The 20,043-nt window shown below is 46.8% G+C and overlaps 5 protein-coding genes across 5 annotated transcripts; 2 read left to right on the plus strand and 3 right to left on the minus strand.

Annotated features, from left to right (window-relative positions):
- Nucleotides 1–3,495: 3,495 nt before the first annotated feature.
- On the minus strand, nucleotides 3,496–4,719 carry LAJ45_03565 (uncharacterized protein; the record flags this gene model as incomplete). The annotated part of the gene is made up of 1 exon (XM_046113150.1): nucleotides 3,496–4,719. One exon carries the CDS (start codon nucleotides 4,717–4,719, stop codon nucleotides 3,496–3,498), a length of 1,224 nt encoding a protein of 407 aa, XP_045973443.1.
- A 2,665-nt stretch (nucleotides 4,720–7,384) lies between these two features.
- Nucleotides 7,385–8,338, minus strand: LAJ45_03566 (uncharacterized protein; the record flags this gene model as incomplete). The annotated part of the gene is made up of 1 exon (XM_046113151.1): nucleotides 7,385–8,338. The coding sequence occupies one exon, from the start codon at nucleotides 8,336–8,338 to the stop codon at nucleotides 7,385–7,387; it is 954 nt and encodes a 317-aa protein (XP_045973444.1).
- Nucleotides 8,339–11,616: 3,278 nt separating this feature from the next.
- On the minus strand, nucleotides 11,617–11,979 carry LAJ45_03567 (uncharacterized protein; the record flags this gene model as incomplete). Its single annotated transcript, XM_046113152.1, has 1 exon — nucleotides 11,617–11,979. One exon carries the CDS (start codon nucleotides 11,977–11,979, stop codon nucleotides 11,617–11,619), a length of 363 nt encoding a protein of 120 aa, XP_045973445.1.
- A 4,798-nt stretch (nucleotides 11,980–16,777) lies between these two features.
- Nucleotides 16,778–17,344, plus strand: LAJ45_03568 (uncharacterized protein; the record flags this gene model as incomplete). The annotated part of the gene is made up of 1 exon (XM_046113153.1): nucleotides 16,778–17,344. One exon carries the CDS (start codon nucleotides 16,778–16,780, stop codon nucleotides 17,342–17,344), a length of 567 nt encoding a protein of 188 aa, XP_045973446.1.
- A 2,013-nt stretch (nucleotides 17,345–19,357) lies between these two features.
- LAJ45_03569 (uncharacterized protein) lies at nucleotides 19,358–19,879 on the plus strand (the record flags this gene model as incomplete). The annotated part of the gene is made up of 1 exon (XM_046113154.1): nucleotides 19,358–19,879. One exon carries the CDS (start codon nucleotides 19,358–19,360, stop codon nucleotides 19,877–19,879), a length of 522 nt encoding a protein of 173 aa, XP_045973447.1.
- Nucleotides 19,880–20,043: the final 164 nt, after the last annotated feature.

Raw genomic sequence — 20,043 nt, forward strand, 5'->3', positions numbered from 1 at the left:
TGGGGACCGATCTATTCGCTCTCCCCACCTGAAGACAAGGCACTCCGGGAATATTTGGACGAAAATCTGCCCTCCGGCAAAGTAGTCCCCTCCACCAGCCCAGCAGCGGCACCCGTCCTGTTCGTTCCGAAAGCAAATGGTAAGCTTCGGTTATGTGTCGACTTCCGTGGTTTGAATGGGATCACGATCAAGAACCGCTATCCACTGCCGCTTATGAATGAGCTGGCCGACGCAACGAAAGGAGCACTCTACTTCACGAAAATAGACCTGAAAAATGGCTATAATCTGATTAGGATTGCTAAGGGCGAAGAATGGAAAACCGCTTTCCGAACGAAATACTGCCTCTTCGAATATAGGGTAATGCCTTTTGGCTTGACCAACGCTCCTGCGTCGTTTCAGGTCATGGTCAATACCATATTCAAGGATCTTCTAGATCAAGGCGTAGTAGTCTACTTGGATGACATTTTAATGTATTCGAAGACTAGAAAAGAGCATACGACTCTTGTACGAGAAGTTTTGGAGCGACTGCGACGACACCAGCTATACGGAAACCTCGAGAAAACGGAATGGTATCAACAGGAGTTAGAATTCCTGGGATTTATACTATCAGGAAAAGGGAACCGAGTATCACCAAAGAAAGTCCAGGTGATCGAAGGTTGGTTAGCCCCAACCAAGGTCAAGGAACTTCAATGCTTCCTCGGTTTCGCCAATTTCCTAAAACGGTTCATCCACCGATACTCTGAGGTTTGCAGACCTATGACCGATCTCCTGAAGAAAGGTTCCGTATGGAAATGGGGCAGGGAACAGCAAGACGCGTTCGACGAGCTCAAGAGGAGATTTACGTCTGCTCCAATACTCCGACACTATGACAAGCACCGCGAAGCAATTGTGGAGACTGATGCGAGTGACTGGGCTGAGGCCGCAGTACTCTCTCAGGTGTTCGAGGACGGTATTCTACATCCGGTAGCTTACCACTCTCGCAAGTTCAACGAGGCAGAGGTTAACTATGAGATCTACGACAAGGAGATGCTCGCAATAGTTTCTGCTCTCTTGACTTGGAGACATTGGCTGGAAGGGACGGACATCCCTATCCAGATACATTCGGATCACCAAAACCTGCAGTATTTCACAACGACCAAGTAGTTGTCGAGAAGACAAGCCAGATGGGCCGAGAAGATAGCACCTTTTCGCTTCAAGATCCATTACCGACCAGGCGAAAAAGAACGGCAAGCCAGATGCACTTACAAGGCGTCCGGAGTTCGCAATGGAAGGGGGAGTAATGCGTGAGCAGCCCGTAAAACAGCTACTCAACGCAGAACAGTTTGTCAGAAAATCACGGACCAGCGTAGAAACTGGGTCCGAAGTGATTGGTAACCCCGAAGAGGAATGGAATCAGTTGGATCAGTGGTACGACATACCAAGCGTAGAGCTGCCTCAGCCACTACAGGGTTGGTATGAACAGGAAAGACGCTGGGTTCGGAGGACGGTTCCGGATGAACGTCTCCCTGACTCAAACCTGGAGATCTTTGGACCACCGGAGGCTGCTATCGTAAAGTTAGAGCCTGCCGCTGAATGGAGTCCCGATTCGAATGACCCCACCCACGATTGTCGATGGGTAGTACCGGGCTACGCGGTCAAGCAGGTCATTGAGGAACATCATGATCGACCCGTGGCGGGGCATCTAGGAAGGGATAAAACCCTTGAGTTGATCGATAGGAACTACTGGTGGCCAGGAATGTTCACGGATGTAGCCAACTTCGTCAAGACTTGCGATGTATGCCAGAGAGCCAAGCAACGTCGGAGACACTTGTCACTCCCTCAACCCCTAGAATTAGCCACCACACCTTGGACTGATATCTCGATGGATTTCGTAGTAGAAATGCCTAAGGAGAAATCAGGATTCCGTAACGTATTGGTAGTTGTGGACCGTTTTACGAAGATGGCTCATTTCATTCCAATGACGGGGATCAACGCGGAGCAGACCGCTAACGCATTTGTCAAAGACATCTGGCGTTTTCATGGACTTCCTAGGAGCATCGTCTCTGATGGAGGAACACAGTTCGTGTCAGCATTCTGGACGGCAATCACGGAAAGATTGGGGATTCGTAGGAGACTCTCTACTTCATTCCACCCGCAAACCGACGGCCAAACAGAACGAACCAACCAGCACATGGAAGGGTATATTCGGGCATATACGGCAGGAACAGGCAAGAAATGGAAGGACCTGTTACCTATCTGCGAATACGCCTACAACAATGCGAAGCATACGTCAACTGGGCAATCGCCGTTCTACTGCAATTACGGTTTCCACCCTCGAATGGATTGGCCTACGGATGCAGAGATCGAACGATTGGATGCCAATGGGAACAACTACTTGGACGAGATCATCACGGCTCATGAGTTAGCGAGAGACACGCTACAGAAGACTTTCGACAGAATGGCGTCAAAGCCAGAACCAGCAGCACAGCGGTTCACTATCGGTCAGAAAGTCTTGCTGGATACTCGGAACCTTGGAGGGTACTCCAAGTGGTCAGACAAGTTTACAGGGCCATTCACAGTGTCGGCAGTGGTGGGCAATCGGGCTTACCGCCTTGAGCTTCCGGTAGAATGGAAGGTTCATGACGTCTTTCACGAGATGTTGCTGCGACCCTGTCGTGAGGACCCGGATCCCACCAGAAAGCAGAATACACGAAAGCGACTGGCAACACCCGAGCCACAGGGGGCATTGGCAGACGGGAACTTCCAGCCAACCTCGAACATACGACCCCATACGCGAAGTCAAGACCCAGCGATCGATAATGACCGGGCTCATAAACGACAGCGGAACAGGCGAGACTAAGCTCGATACCTTTCCATACTCTATGACTTTTCCCACAGGGTTTTTATCATAGAAGGGTTTTAACGGTCGAGGGCGACGTCTAGGAAGGGGGAGTAGTGTTACAGGAACTACGGAACACTGTTCTAGAGACTTAGAACAATGAGGAATACGAGTGACGGGTTGTGATGCGAGGACGGTCGGGTAACGAAAGGACAAGCATAGAAAGGTATCGGGTAGTGTGGGGGCATGCGGTGTTACCACACTAGTACTATACTGTTATGACGGCACGCTTACTATTGGGTGTCTCACCCGGAATAGAATAGGAAGCGGGGCTTACGGCTGTAGGCTGTTCTACTCAGAGAAGTAGGTCTAGGATAATAGTATGGTACAGCCCGATGACTGGCAATTGCAAGGTTCATGGTTACGTGTCGGAATTAGAATGGAGGACGGAACTATGCGGGGGCGCTTTTCTATCTGGGTTATCTTCGGGAGCATTATCTTATTCTATTATCGTTGTGTCAGTTAGTATTAGAAAGCGGGCCTTGGCATAGGTTCCAACATGTATAAATAAGGCTTGATTCTCCGAAGACTTGAAGGTATCATCAACCATCAAGTCAAGGGAATCCGGTTTACAATATCATCAGTTTAAACGCTACAGAATTATCGCTTAGCACTGGCTATTTCCCCAAACAGCTTCTATATGTGTCTTCGATGGATGGCTCGAGTTCGTACTCCGAGGCTTTCAAAACCGTACCCTCCGCACCCTCCGCATCATCGGTGTCCCCCGCAAGCTCCTCCACGTCTTCCGAATCATCCTCGTTTGACTGCGGCGAAGGCTGTCCTGGGACTTTATTGTCAACTGTCCAGGCCTCCCCATTCAAAGCCTGATTGGAGGATTCCATGGTCCGCTCGTCAGTGTTGAAGGCTGGCGATTGTGTTGGCTCGACTAGCTGCTCGTCCGGATTGCCGTTGAGGGATGCCCGGCGGTGGTATCGATCACCTCCGTATTGGGCGAGGATGTGAAGCACGTTAGATTCCTCATCATCTTCTTCCTGGACGTCAGAGAAGTCGATCATCTGTTTCCAGACGCTAAGAAGACCGATACGGGAGATATCGGAGTCGCAGACGCATTTTGCGAGGTACAACAGGGGTTTAAAGGCCTCAATCAAGACTTGGTCGATCTGGAACCTCCCGTAAACCTCTCCATTACATGCGAGGATGTTTCTCAGCATCTGCTGATCGATATACCGTACAGCGCGTGTGGTGATATCCCACGCAAGGTTGGTAGCGCCTTCGGGATGCATATACTGGAGGATATTCTCCGCTGTTTTGATTGTTCCGAACCGCAAGGCCTCGAGGACGGCCTCCCCCAGCTGCTCCTGTGTGCCATACTCCAATAGGGTCTCTGCGGCCTTCCAACAATCTACCTGAATCGCCATCTTTAGGCCGGCAAGGATGCTGTCGTGTGCGTACGTGAGGTGCTGATGGAGGAATGTGATGATTGGTAGGTGGAAGTGGTAATATTTAACCATCTCCACAATAGCGTACAACTTTGGATGGGGTGACCATTCGAATTCCGCCGTGTAATCCCACACCGGTGACACCCAGATGTTGTCGTCGACATGACCCGCATACCTAAGTCCCATGCGGATGCCACGAACACCAAAGATTCTGTAAGAAAGGAGTTTATTCTTCATTTCAAACGATCGAATTGCGACGTAAACCATAACTGCGGGGGGTGTTCTAGGTAGGAGAATAGCCCGGAGCTCAGCGCACGTCCAGGCGAGGGTGGCCCTTTCTTCGGCCTCATCGTCCTTGCCAGCGAGGAGTTGAATGACCTCATTTGGAAGTGTGATTATAATATTCCGGCGGGGAATATGGACTAAGCGGTGCATACTCATTTCGCGTGTCTGAGACATAAATGTTGTATATCGAGAGAGGATTCTTTGGGCTGCACGGTGTTGGGTGATGAGATGATATACTTCCAAAGAATAACCCGCAAAGAAAACAGTGGGCCCCCCGTTGATTAACCTGCCAAGGCTGGGGTTAGCCACCACAATTAATTCCGGACACTCAAAACAGACCTGATTCGAAACAGACTAAGGCAGCTTGTTCTGAAATATATTGAAATCCCACGCATATTAGAAAGGTAGAGACCAAATGATGGTTGGATGTTTTGAACTCACTCTAGAGGACAACTGTAAATGACTTCGTCCTTTAGCTAAATCACTTCGTCGTTTGGACTGCCAAGAGGTTGCAGATAAGATAATTGAGCTCAGTTTAACACCAGAATTTTCCACTGTTCAGCCAAATGACAATTTAACCAGCAGCCAGCTATAAAAGGCGCACAACCATGGGTGGCCTTCCTCTTCCTCAACACAAATACCTCCACAAGAATTATCACCAATGTCTTCAGCATCATCCCTTCGCCCCTAATTCCATCAGGTTCATCCTATTAGATCAATGCCCCACCTGTTCCCCTCCGTTCCCCAACTTTTCCCATCTGTTCCTTTCCTTGTCCCATCTGTTCCTTTCCTTGTCCCCTATGCTCCCCCCCCCCCCCCCCCTTTCCCCTCCTGTCCCTCTACGTTCCCCACCTGTTCCACTACATTCTTCCCTTTGCTAGCGTAGTTCAATGCTTAGAATCACCATCACCATCACCAGTGACGGTGTCAAGGTAGGTCATATCGAGCCCATTCAAGTTGATTGGTATAGCCATTAAAGTTCAAGTTACTAATTGACAGCAGCAGCGGGGCAGCAGCAGTAGCAGTAGTAGCAGTAGCATTAGGAATAATAAAATAAATTTATTTTATATATATATCTAAACGACTTCGTCGTTTATTAACGGTGGTCATACAAACCACGAAGTCATTTAGCCTAAACGACTCTACTAAACGACTACGTCATTTATAGTTTGCTACTAGAGTCACCTTTTCGACAACCTTTACGTCAAAGTATGATGTGAGTGAACGTATACTTTCAGATATATATATATATAGGAGTTTTATAGGTGAAGGCATGAGACCCAACCTACCTCCTGTATGATCTACTTATCGATATCATTATCTGGTTGGATCAGGAGTAGCTCACCCTTTAAATAGGTTTGAAAAAGAATACAGTAGTCATGAGGAGCTAGAATAACGGGCTGTTCTCCTGACAAAGAAATGAGATTGTCAGCGATCACGCTGGAACATATGCGGAACGAGTGACGTTCTGTGACGCAGTGCTACCGTACGCCCAAATCAGTTGACAACCTGTTTGGGGAAATGCCAGTGCTAAGCGATAATTCTGTAGCGTTTAAACTGATGATATTGTAAACTGGATTCCCTTGACTTGGTGGTTGATGATACCCTCAAGTCTTCGCAGAATCCAGCCCTATTTATACATGTTGGAACCTATGCCAAGGCCCGCTTTCTAATACTAACTGATACAACGATAATAGAATAAGATAATGCTCCCGAAGATAACCCAGATAGAAAAGCGTCCCCGCATAGTTCCGTCCTCCATTCTAATTCCGACACGTAACCATGAACCTTGCAATTGCCAGTCATCGGGCTGTACCATACTCTTATCCTAGACCTACTTCTCTAAGTAGAACAGCCTACAGCCATAAGCTCCGCTTCCTATTCTATTTTCGGTGAGACACCCAATAGTAAGTGTGCCGTCACAATAGTATAATACTAGTGTGGTAACACCGCGTGCCCCCACACTACCGATACCTTTCTATGCTTGTCCTTTTGTTACCCGACCGGCCCGCATCAGAACCCATCACTCGTGTTTCTCACTATCCTGAACCTCTAGAATAGTGTTCTGTTGTTTCTGTGACACAACCACCGGGTGTTTGAGGTCACGCATGATAGCCGTCATAGCAAAGCCTGAACAGGCTTAGGATCCTTCAGTTGTCTGTTTTTCGTTGGTGGTGCAGCAGTCAACCGTTCAAATTCACCATAGATCACTCGGTCACATGCATATGGATATATGCATAGGTATGGTGATGCAAGGCGCCCGAAGCGTTTTTATAGTAATACTCCTATATCGAGAAGTTACCTGAAGACGGTGGAATATATTTTAAAACCCGACCTCTTGCGCCGGCAATCTATTGCACCAGATTCTACTGGTTGTGACCACACAAAAAACACTCAACCAACCACTAATGAGAGCCACAACCGCCACAGCGCCCCTTGACGGTGCTGGGTGTATTGCAATAGCCATAGCTCGTCTGTGCACGTCTAACCATTGTAGAGAGTAAATAATGAAAGACGAAGATCATAAGAAGATCACAAAATTAAAACAGAGGTTTTTCTATTCCGGGATGACTAAGTTACAGGATTCTTTTTTCCTACAGAACTCATTTCTAGCCCTAGAACGTCAGTCCAGCTGCTCCACCCATTGCCACTCCAATTACTTTGCAACCTTAGCCAAACGTTGAGCGATCTTGACGACGCCTATTTCGTCCTGTGCCTCAAGGCCATTCAATTTATTCCTAGTCCGGATGAGGGGTTTAAGCTGCTTGGCGGCATTACTATGTGTCGCATATACGAGGCGCGTCCTCCCCTCGCAAGCGGCCTAGCCAGGGAGCTCCCAGGGAAAGAGGCCACCCTTGTCCTCGATGACACAATTGACACCTTTCTCTAGAAGAACACCCACCAAGGACGACTCCTTGTTTTCGATGGCGTAATGTAACGCAGTCTTCCCATGGATGTCCTGGATATTGAGCTGTTGTTCGGATATGGTGAGGGGCCCGCGAAGCTGGTGATAGGGAGAATCGACGTCTGGTTCAAGGAGAGCACGGATCATCTCTTTGTAGGCAGTCTCAAAGATCGGCCTGTCCCCGTCCTCTGATCCTTCGTCGTCGTTGGACTCCTCCGAAGTCGATACGCTTGTGTCTTCTTCGTCGCTGTATTCAGCTGAAGGAGATACGCTTGTGTCGTCCCCCATGCTCCCTGGGCGTGTCTGGTCTAGATGGTCCTCATTAGCTTGAATCGGGGACTCCGCTGTACCGTCCTTGGAGGATATCAAATAGCCTGCCCGGCGAGCAGCAAACAGCATCCCGGCTGTCGACCGTCCGAATTTGGCCGCCCCATTCTTTGCGAGATGAGGGAGGACCCCTGCGCGCTCTGCATCCACCTGGTTCAGGTCGGCGAACTCATTGATCAATTTCCGCCATACCTTGAGCTGGTCCCTGCGATCACTGGTGCAGCCAAAGCGTAGCCCTGAGAGGTGTAGCATCGGGAAGAATGCATTGAGAAGTCTGTCAGGAAGTGGGAACCTGTCGTAAGCCCATGCGTCAAGGCGGAAGATATTATTCAACATCTCCCAACCAAGACCACGAATCGCACGCTTGGTGATATTCCAGCAAAGGTAGGTAGCTTGCTCGTGGTTCATATGCGTGAGAAGAATATTTCCGATGCCCAGGCACTTGAATAAGCAAGCCTCGAGAAACGCCTCCTCGAGCTGATTCTGCGTAACAAACCCAATGAGAAGCTCCACCATCTCGGACCACTCGAAGGCGATTGCCATTTTCAATGCCGCGAGGATACTATCATCCCCAGGTGTGAAATGCTCCCGGAAGATCACCTCCACAATTGCGTACGCTTTTGGATGCGGTGACCAGATGAATGTATCAGTGTAGCGTGCGCGTGGCTGTTACAGGAATCACGGAACACTGTTCAAGAGCATAGGGCAGTGAAGGAAAATGAGTGATGGGCTGTGATGCGAGGACAGTCGGGTAATGGAAGGACAAGCATAGAAAGGCATCGGGTAGTGTGGGGGCATGCAGTGCTACCACACTAGTAATAGGCTATTGTGATGGCATGCTTCCTATAGGGTTTCTCACCTGGAATAGAATAAGAAGTGGGCTCATGGCTACAGGTTATTCTAATTAGGGAGGTAGGGCTAGGACAATAATATGGTACAGCTCGATGATTGGCATTTGCAAGGTTCAAGGTTACGTGTCAGGATTAGAATGGAGAACGGAACTATGCAGGGGCACTTTTTGTTTGGGGAAATGGCCAGTGCTAAGCGATAATCCTGTAGCGTTTAAACTTGTGATATTGTAAACTGTATGCCCATTGCTTGTTGGCTGATGATGCCTCCAAGTCTACGGAGTATCCTACCCTATTTATACATATTGGAACCTATGTCACGGCCCACTTTCTCATACTATCCAGTACTATGATAATAGAATTGTAATGGATCCATTTCAACTGTCTGGCGTATGAGTACACATAGGGCCTGGTTATATGCTGTGAGTTATTGTTAGAAGCCAGTTGCCCAATGACATGCAAGTACCGGCAGTGTGGCTAGCTACCAGCTGTCAGAGTAACTACATTCTGAGCGCTAGGAACAGGATCTATTCATGGGAGTAATGACTGACGAATCCAAGCCTCGCCAATGTTAGAAGGCCAACCAGAGTGAAGCTCTGAGTGGATGGCGATATGCTATATCATCTGAGCATCGTGAGTCCGCCGGTATTGGCAGGGGCCATGCCTGAGAAGTCTACAATAAGTAAAAGAGCTCTACAGCAACGATTAAGCATACACCTGAGCAGTCATTCATTCATGCAGGCCCTCGGTGGCATGGCAACATAGGCTGGAGGTGTTACAAAAGCTTTGACTAAGGGTTGTTGCCTTCGGAAACTGGAAGCACCCGCTAACGTTTAGAGAGAAGCGGGGTAGCGGTAATATTGCTCCATTTTCGCCAGAAAGCTCCACCAAACTTAGTAAGGAAGTAGAAGCAGTGAAATGGACTCCTTCAGAGTATAAGTACTCAGGACCCTTCCTGCACTAACATCCGATTCTCTCCAGTCTTTAGAAGATATCGAGTATTTTATTCACTAGCAGAACCCTTAAGGATTATTGAGTTCTAGCGATAAATCTTTGAATAATCTAAAACTGATTTCTATTTTGCACAGCCATATGGTCCTAACGGATTTTAGCAATATTAGGAAACCTTGGCCCACTTACAAGAATAATATAACGACTCGAATATAATCTAGATAGCGAACTGCCGCAGAATAGTTCGATCCTGCATTCTGATTCCGATACGCAACCATGAATCTTGCAATTGCCAGCCATCAGGCTGTATCATATTATTGTCCTATACCTACTTCCTTCAAGTGAACAGCCTACAGCTGTAAGCCACATTTCTATTCTGTTCTGGGTCAGATAGCCAATAGTAAGCGTGCAATCACAATAGCCTAATACTAGTGTGGTAACATCACGTGCTGCCACACTTCCCGATACCTTTCTATCCTTATCCTTCCGTTACCCGACCGTCCTCGCATCATGACGCATCATACGTTTTCCTCGCCATCCTTCGACTTAGGATACTGTTCCGTGATTCCTGTTTCACTTTTCTATCTGGGTTATTTTAGGGTCGTTATCTTATTTTATTATCTTAGCCTCAGTTGATATTAGATAGCGGGCCTTAGTATAGGTTCCAACATGTATAAATAGGGCAGGGTTCCATGATGCGTTGAGGAGATCATCAACCATCAAGTAAAGGGAATCCGGTTTACAATATCACAAGTTTAAACGTTACAGAATTACAGCTTAGCATTGGACATTTCACTAAACACTGGCGTCGTCCAAGCCTTGGGATCGTGGTACCCTGCGTATTGGAGACCCAAGGTGAGGCCATCAACCCCGAACATCTCTTCGCGAGAAGTATCTGCTTCATGTCCAGGGATCGGATGGCGACCTACACAAGGACCATCGGGTCGATCAGGGGGGTATCCGCATCTCTGGGGAAGTCCAGGCCAGAGTTGCACGCTCCTCAGATTCGTCATACCTCCCGGCAAGGAGCTGGATAACCTCCGTGGGGAGGGTGTTAATGATGTTGCGATTGGAGGTTGGGGGCTTCATTTTTTGATTTGGTGGTTTAGATTTAGGGCAGACAGGGGGGATAGGGGGGCTCTGTAAGGTCTAATATCTTGAGGCAATATCGTGAGTTGACCAAGGGTTGTGTAAAAAAAGGTTGTATAGAGTATTTTTGCTTTTGATCTTGCTTGCCAAGATTTGCCAAGACCTCCGAGTAGCCATGATAATTTAAGACGCATTTATTATTATGGCGGATGATATTATATGATTTTCCACCTTGGCTCTCTATTTATAGCCGTGAAACCATTTTATCAAAACAGTAGAGACGGTTCTTGAAAGTGAAATATTATATATAGCCAGCCTTTAATTAAATTTTCCGAAAATACAAGGAGAATGTAACCGGCATATATATATCTTGACTGGAACAAATGACAAAGAAAATTCAAACGATATAAAGAATATAAAGCAATATTCTAAAGGAAAATTTGCCTGATAAGAAATGAAGAGAAATAAAGGAACGAAAACAGGAAAGAAAATAACGGGAAGAGACAGATGAGTCAGCTTTCATGCAAACAGAGCCCTGTTCCAGCAAGGGAGGTACACAGCTGGTTACAGTTAATCTACGGTTATTAGTATGTCATCCAGATAGTTAAAATATCGTTGTAGCCCTAGGAGGTACGTCTTTGGAGCTCGCGGGTGCCGAGACGCAGCACGGCCCCCCCCCAAAAAAAAAGGGGTGGTTAATATAGATATTTTTTCGCGTTACAATGTATAATGTCAAATCAAATAAAGGTATAAGAGTTGAGAGCGTCTCTCACTGGGACATGTTCAGGCACAGGAGAGATTACAATGGGGACAGTAGTTAAAAAAGAGCGGATATCAATAACAGTAGTATTTTTATTCATGAACTAGTGACTAACTAACTACGTGACATGAGAGAGATATTGCCATAGCTAGTCAGAGGGTAGTAGGCCTTATTTATGCCTCAACCACCACTTCCGGCTCTTCCGACTTCCCCATTTTCCCAAAGTCCTCAACTGTTTCTAGTTCCTCAACTTCATCGACGTCCTCCGATTCCACCGATTCTTCCGATTCCTTCAATTGCTCCAATTCCTTCGATTCTTCCAACTCCTTCGCGAACGCAGCTAAATGCTCCTTGACCTTGACATCGTTCCTGTCCTTGGTGATACGGACTGTATCCATCCAACCCCTCTCTCTCGGCTGAGGAGACCTTAACTGCTCCTTCGCCTTCTCGTAGACAATGCATGCGAGAACCTTGTACGTTTCCTCTCGGTGCCAGTTGTCGAAGTCCCAGGCCAAGTTGCCATTGTTGTCCATCATATTGCAGTCCGAATTCTTCTCGAGGAGGGTCTCTACCAGGATTGGCTCGTTATATTCGACCACGTAATGCAAGTCAGTCTTGCCGAAGATACCTTGGTGGTTGAAATCGGTACCTAGGAGACAGTACCTAAAAGCGCCAGAAGTAGTCGGTACATATCTCGCAACAATATGAATGGAACAGTGCCGATAGGCAATGATGGCTGGTCTGCGATGGTGGCGGAAAGTAACACTAATTCAGTTATAGTCAAAAGATAAAGATGAAGATGTTTCGTTGATGCCTCGTGTTTGAAACTTAAGCTTTGTGGTGCTGGGGCGAACATTACAGAACATCACCGATTTTGTGAGGTTGTGAAAGTGCCAAGTCTGGGTGATACTCCATGTCATTAACCAACTAAGAACTGTTGCCAAGATTGAGTGATAGCTGATGATGCTCACCACAACCACCGCCATCGCGTTACCACCCAGACAACCTCAGACACCCCAAGGTCAGCCCATCCCACACCAACCCATGTGTGTTCCACTGCCACTACTTGCGAACCCAATATCCCCCCCTGTCGGGTTTGTCCTACGCCATGTCAAGGGCCACTCACTTCACTCGCGTGTGGTATGAGGCAAAGCGGAGGCGCCGCACGCAGCGGATGGGATGGGTACAGGTAGCGGCCTTAGACGTGGGGCGTTGTAATGAGAGTGTCTTTATGCGTGAAAGAAGGTGGGGCGGGTGGATGGCGGAATACAGGAAAGGGAGGGGGGTAAAAGAGGGGCGGACTGTTGAACACAGGGTGCCACAAGCTGCTGAGGATATGGGTGCGGTGCTGCGTAGTAGGCCGGGAAGCTACCCATGGGCTGTCGGATGGTCTATGTCATAACCACCCGTGGGGGAGAGAATGAAGTGGCTACCTAGCCCCGGAGTTAACGAATAAATGCGTACTACTACGGGTAGTATGGAAAGTATGCTCCACAAAGGACAAACTACACCGAGACGATCAAAGGAGAGGAAATAGGGCGGAGGAGTGGCAAAGGTGGTGTCTTGTTGCTGAAGGTCTGTTTGCTCTCAATATATACCAGTTGATACTGATTAGTCGGTGATGCTAACTACACTATATTGACAGATGAGAGATAACTCGCTGCAGAGGTCGACAACCGGATTAACATCTTTTCACTCATGAGTATCGCAACATCCTGTTCCTACCAGCCGTGGGTAAGGAAGAAGCCCACCTCCTTGCCCGATGGTATTGTGGGGTGACAAAAGTTCTTGTGATTTTTGCATAGCAACCAGCAGTGGAATTTCCAAACGACCAATCCACAAAGTCGGTAATTGGAATTATACCTAAGTGGTATGTTCCTATCAATCTTAAGCTCTCGAACCACGTAGCTGTCTCCTGAATATCTTATGTAGTCGTGGAGTTATAGTCGTTTCATGATACATCCACGGAAAAAATCACGAGAACTTTTGTCACCACACAATACTACTTTCGATGCCAGAGCCGGAAAGCACTGCAGGGCTATGGTCGGAGATTCGCACTAGGAGTAACGTACACACGGGGCATGGAGGATTTACAAGAGCGAGGGACTTGAGCCGTTGCCTCGATGAAATCCACGCAGTTGTCTGAAAAGACAAGACGCCTCAAGCATACCAGAGACTTCCGAGCTCAGCTCCGGAGCATAATAAGCACAGACGTGCTACGATGGGAATAAAGCCAAGAAGGGAATACGCTCTCCGTCCGGCAAAACACTCGTTTTGCTCTCCCGGAACACTCTACCATCTTCCATGTTGTCAGAGGAAAACCGCTGTTATATGTCTCGAACACCTCCAGTCGACTCGAATGTCCTTCTGGACAACACTGTTGGGGTCAAAATGTTTCTGGCAAAGGGCATCGGCAGGAGAAAGGTCCTTGCCCATCGGCCAGACGACGAAGGCGGAGATCACTACACGCCTGAGGCAATCGCCCGGATCGTTACTAGTGCGGCGATATATTGCTCGCGCGACCTTGAAAGTTGCTACATAGTAGTGCAAAGTACAAAAGATGGAAGAAAACATACATTCCGGGTTCCTCTTCATCCGGGATGACTGTCCAAGTAGTCGCGTGCAGCGGAAGGAAAGGTGGGCCGATGAGAGGTATCGCATACCTCTTGGAATGGTGGTGACAGTTTCTAAATTGATTTTTTGGTTCTACAACGCGCTTAGTACGGAGATTGATGCTAGGTGTTAAATCAGCCAGTTTGCTGTGTCGGTCAGGGTTAGGGTTCGTCGGTTCGCTCTGTGGAACCAACGGGAAGTCATACGCGTTACCCCAGAGATTGACTCCGCTCTACCCCGATTTGGTCTACTTCTGTTCTTTCAGTTTCGATAGCTGACCATATGATTAGGAAAATAATTTATTCCCACCGACACCCACTTCAGCTGGATCAACGGAGAAGGAAGTTTTGACGCGGACGGCTGCTGCAGGTAAGTGTTCTGATGATAGGAAAGAAAAAGAGAAATACTTGCTGCGAATCTACAGGGCGAGTGCATCTTTGTACCTTGCACGCGACACTTGATACCAGGGCGGTCGGCTTTACTCTTCTACCTACATCTAGGCCTCATGTGACCTTCGTGGTCGACATGTTGTTAAGGGTTCGTCCCAGCTTAGCAGGCTCCCAGAACAGCACCCATAGCCTTCGTAAGACCGCTGGTGGGAGTGTTGCCTGTACCGGTGTCCGGGGCATCGTAGGGCCTTCGTGGTCTCAATGGTGTTAAGGGTTCGTCCCAGCCCGGCACCGGCCCTAAACGATGACTCCCGTTTTGGGACTAACGCTCCAGTGCCGCTTATGGATGGAGCAACCTATTGTAGACGACTTACGCAAGCGTTGGTTGTCGAGGTAACGTGATGCCTTTGACAATCTGTCACCCGGGTGATAGGGCAGGGCTTGTGCTGATGTGATATCCTGAATCTGGCTCTGACATCAATCCGATCTCCGGGAGGTTTTACCTTACAGGCTATGGCTCCAATTTTTCGCCGGAGGTGTTGGTGTTGAACATAGGCTTAGGCTGTAGCGATGGACCATGCAGATGGCTTTATTGAGAGCTCATATTGTGAGAGGTTGAGCTACTAGAAAATGTGTATTAGCTGTTCGGGCTTGGTGGGGTAGTTTTATATAGAGCTAGTATAGCGTTCTTTAATTGGATTTCTATCAGGCCTTACGTATATTTTACTTCCAGTTCTTGTCTGATATTTATATGTTCTCTATAATGAAATAAGAATAACTTCTCCGAGCGTGGGAAAAAGCGGGAGGCTGGGGGTAAGTAAAAAAGAAAGACTCATCTTCTCGTCCTCACGTACAGTGCTTGACGTCGTCCCCACGAGCAGGGGCACAAGCCTCTCAGGGATGAAGCGAAGTCAAAAATTTTGCTCGAGCTATGGCGGCTAAGCCTGAGGAAGTTCATCGATCCTTGGATACTGCGGTAAACCTAATCGTGGTTTTAACATTGTTGCGGGGAAGGTCCACTCCTTCATGAACGATCACTCGACCCTTTCTCCGGGGTGGGTGCAAGGCTTTTTTTTTTTTTTTTTTTGTTTACTTCATTAATTATGGGTGCAAGGCTGGAAGCCGCAGTTGCATCCAGATTATTACTTACTCACGAAACAAGCTGGCACCAATAAGCGAGCAGGAAAGCTTGGTGTTCTTTGTTTCGTCAACCCATAACGTAGAATACTAGCAGAAGAGATTATCAGTACACGTCTTTCTCCCCGATCACTATTAACGTCTTTCTCCGCTGGCTAGAACATGCATGTTCGTTGGTTGGTAGCGTGGGTGGTGGACGCTCACCCATTAGATTTATTCAGTTCCTTACGGGTTTCAGTATTTGAACCTGGACTCAGATTCTTTCATTGCATCTCTGGATTTCTTGATTCAGCACGGAAATACCCTATTAAATCAATTAAATTCTTATTAGATTTCGCTACCATAAATAGTTCGCCAAGGTCCAAAGATTAAAATGTTATCAACCTTTCAAGTCCTTACTTTAAGAGGGTATCATTGATATTTTCAACGGAATAACGGTTATTATAATATTTAAAATTGAATAGATGAAACCTATTCGCTTGTGTTTATGTAAAAGAGCCTCGAAAGCGTAGAAGACCGCGATTTTATCCAACTAGGCCCATAGTCCGCGAATCGAATACACCACTCGATCCCCCGGGGTTTCGAGTATATATCTTTACCGAGAAGAAAATACGGTAGTAGATTCTGGTATACAATAATGTTGATTAATACACCTGTTTTCGTTTCAATATTAGAAGTTAGCTTTAATATAGATAATGGGGAGCCGCCGGGTATATGCATATATATTCATACATAGAAAGTAGTATATATATATATATATGAAGGGCCTCTGTGAATTGCAGAACAGCTGGATGTGGAGAACAAGAAAGATGAAAAGCATTTCGCTAATACTAGGAAGCCACTCGATTCACATTTATCCTTCATAGACGGGTATGGTGGTCTGGTTGTTTCCCTCCTTAGCTATCGACCTTATATGTACAACTAGAAGGTGAGAGCCAAGGTTGGTAGGTGTTATGTTAGATTGTTGTACAGTGAAAATCCTCCGCTGACTGCCGTCTTGGCGCCCCACAAACGACCCTCCTTATTGTGTGCACCTACGATAACCTCCACCGCTCTATAAACTGTCCAACGACGCAGGTCCTACAAAACGTTCACCAAAACCCAATCACTCAACCAGGAGGTAAAAAGACGTAATAACCGCGACATATCCTCATCGATCACGTCCTAACAAAAATAGCAAAGCTGCCCCAACGACATGTCTTTGAGCACCACCAACCAGTCGAGGGCCCCAGCCCTTAATCCCAGTCTCCTTTCCGAGCTCATAGCGGAGCAGACCGCCCTGGAAGTCGCGCTCACTTTTAACCGTTCCGAGCGCCGTCAGGCTACCCGCTTTTTCTACATGTGCGCTTATGAAATCGAATTCATCAAGGCTGATCTCAAGAAGCGGGGCTATTTCGGGGCGACCGGAATCACTACCAGGGCAGCTGGTGACAAGCCGGTGGCAGATCTCCTTCAGAATATCAAGGGGCTTAGGAATTTAAAACACGAAATTGAGCGCCGCAAGAATACAGCGGGCCGCAATGTCTTTGAGCTCCCGAGGGAGATCTTCGAACTGGGCCTAAAGATTACCTACGAGCAAGGGTTGATCGAGCAAGCTAAGGAACAAAAGAGGCAGAGGGGATGGAGCGAGGTAGGCATTCCACCTCTTCTATATATACCGAGATCGAGACCGCTCTTACTGATCTTTAGTGTAGAGGAGATTATGGAAGCCTATATGGCAGTGATGGAGGATATTAGGAAACACGGAGCAAGCTCTGTGTGAGGATAGGTATGGGGAGATTAAACTAGCAAAGCAAAATCTAGTTAGAAATAGAAGAGTCTTCAGTTCTGTTTTTATATTTTTACACTTTTTTACTCTTCTGATTGTGTGTGGGGCTGAACAAAATGGCTTAGTCTTAATTGGTCAAATATTCACGTTTAGGTTTTAATCAGGTGTTTACTTATTCCACTTGACATCTGAGCAGAAACGGTCATCAATATTACGTAGCTTAACAAATATTAAAAATGTAGGGTATGAGACAAAAGGAAACAATTTAAGGAAAATATTGGTTGACCAGGTTCAAGTAGCTCGCACTATTTTTAATTTATACTTCAAGCTGGGTGACTAATTAAGCTATGACAGTTGCTACTGGCAGTCCTTTGTCTTATTTGGGGTAGTAGCAGAAAATGAGCATTTACCTTTCCCACAGGTCATCCTCACCTTCATTTGTGCTAGCTAGGCATGCATGCTCTGCTCTTGATAACATGACTAACAGGCCTTCGCCTGAAAGAATCTTTTCCTTTCTGTTTGTCTCTATGCATCTCTTTGTAGTTATATTTGCTTGTAGCCTGGTTGTATAGGAAGTTTTCTTGTATATCCGGACTTTCTACTTCACTGTGCATATAACGCGTTTCCTCGGGAAAGCGATCGTCACCGGGAAAGCAATAAAGTGTGACAACGGGTTGATCCAAAGTTGCTGAAGAAAGTTGAATATATATACAACTACAGAACCAAGTAGCCAGAAGTGTTATTTAGATGTCTCCCAACTATTTATGACATGATTTACCCCTATCTGGCGAGAGTATTGTTTCAGAGACGTCGTTGACTGGGTTAGGGAGTGTAAGCTTTATCGACTTTACCAAATTTTGGTTTATTTTCATTATATAACTCCAGGGTTCGGAAAAGTCACACTGAACCCTCTTATGTGTGCCTGCCTTCATATATTGTGTTTTGATGCCCACAACCTCTTTTTGTGAGGTTCGGTTGCTTTCCCGGTGATGATCGCTTTCCCGGTGAAATACGTCAAGTATTACATGAAATCTGCCAAGATCTTATAAAATCCCTTGATAATAAATAGTTGGTTAAAGTTGATTGCTGGATAGATTATAGATTGTTAAGTATACTTACTATCGCTATAATATATACGGTGTTCGTTCGTCCACTGCAATTCGTGGTTCCAATGAAATGAGTATAAGTCGCTTTATGCGCGTCTAAACCCAGTAGAAAGGAGTTATTCCTTTAGCCCCATAAACGGCCTCGAAATCATGCGGTCACGACTCTGCCCGGCTAGAACTAGTACTATATTTTCGAACTAAATAAACCAAGGAACGACTATGCAATTTATGAATTACGCCCAAAAAAAAAGAGGTAAAAAGTAAAAAATAAAAAAAAGATCCGAGGAACCAAGGAACCACCGGCCGTATACAAGATGCTAGTGCTAGGGGGAACTGCTACTCCCTCGCAGCTTCGACCTTACGACTATGAAGACATAGGTGAAGCGCTGGGTTTGGTTGTGCGATAATGTTCAGTATTCACCTTCACTGCTTCCCTTACTGGAAGGGTTCAACATAGAGAGCGGGAAAGACAACTGGACGCAGCATAAAGGTCTCAATCGGCATGTAGGAGATTTCTCTTGGTCGTGAATCAGCTTATGGGGAGGACTAGAGGGAGAAGAGATGAAAGTAAAATCTGAGTGCGCTCTCCCATGGGGAAGACGCTTGGTTTGTACTCGATCGTGTTTTTAATTCTCTACGGTGTTATTGACTTCTGTTTGATAACTGTAAGGTGAGTTATATGCCTGGTGGGTGCAATTCTGGAAATGGCTACCCCCCGGCTAAAGGCTGGCGCTTCTAATGGTTTTCTACACCTGACATCCCACGCCTCATTTTAGAGAACATTTTCCACTCTCCGAACCATTCTCACCTCAATTTAATACTCCAAGGAAAAGGTAAACTAATCGAACAACCGTGCCTTATCACTATTATTTGCTAATATAAATGATACTCTGCCACAGATATGTCACTATTAACTACCACAGACCAATCAAGGGACCGGGTGCCTGACCCTGCGTTCCTGGCCGAGCTCATCGCCCAGAACATATCCCTCAAAGCCGCCCTCGTTTCAAACCGCCGAGAGCAGCTTACATCCACTCGCAATCTCGTTGGCTGTCTTCACGAAATCGACTTCATCAAGGGTCAACTCAGGCAATTGGGAAACGATGGGCCTACAGCGGCTGCCACCGTGGAGGAAGGGGATGAGCTAGTTGTTCTCATACTAGAGGACCTTATCGAGCTACAGAATCTGAGGGATGATATCGAAGACCGCAAGGATACTGCCAGCCGCAAGGTAATGGCGCTTGAGAAGGAGATCTTGGAGCTTAGCGAAAATATCAACTATCAGAAGGGCCTGATTTACAACTCGAAGGAGGAAAAGAAGCATAGGAAACGGGATTGCCGTAGGTGTTCCGTCTCCTTTATTTTTGTCGAGGTTCTTCGTACTGACATTTATGCAGATGAAATGATGAAGTCTTATAATTAGGGCCGATCACAAAGCCAAACGGAAATGATGCAGTGTCAGAGGATTGACGAAACCGCACAGGCAGGACGCAGTGTCTAAAGAAATTGTTGATTTGAAACTAGCAAAAGAATTATCGTTACAATTAAAATAGCTTTCTTATCATTTACATCTCACACTTGCTTTAA

The sequence above is a fragment of the Morchella importuna genome, assembly GCF_003444635.1.
Source record: "Morchella importuna strain M04M26 chromosome Unknown Morimp01GS008, whole genome shotgun sequence".
NCBI classification, from domain to species: domain Eukaryota; kingdom Fungi; phylum Ascomycota; class Pezizomycetes; order Pezizales; family Morchellaceae; genus Morchella; species Morchella importuna.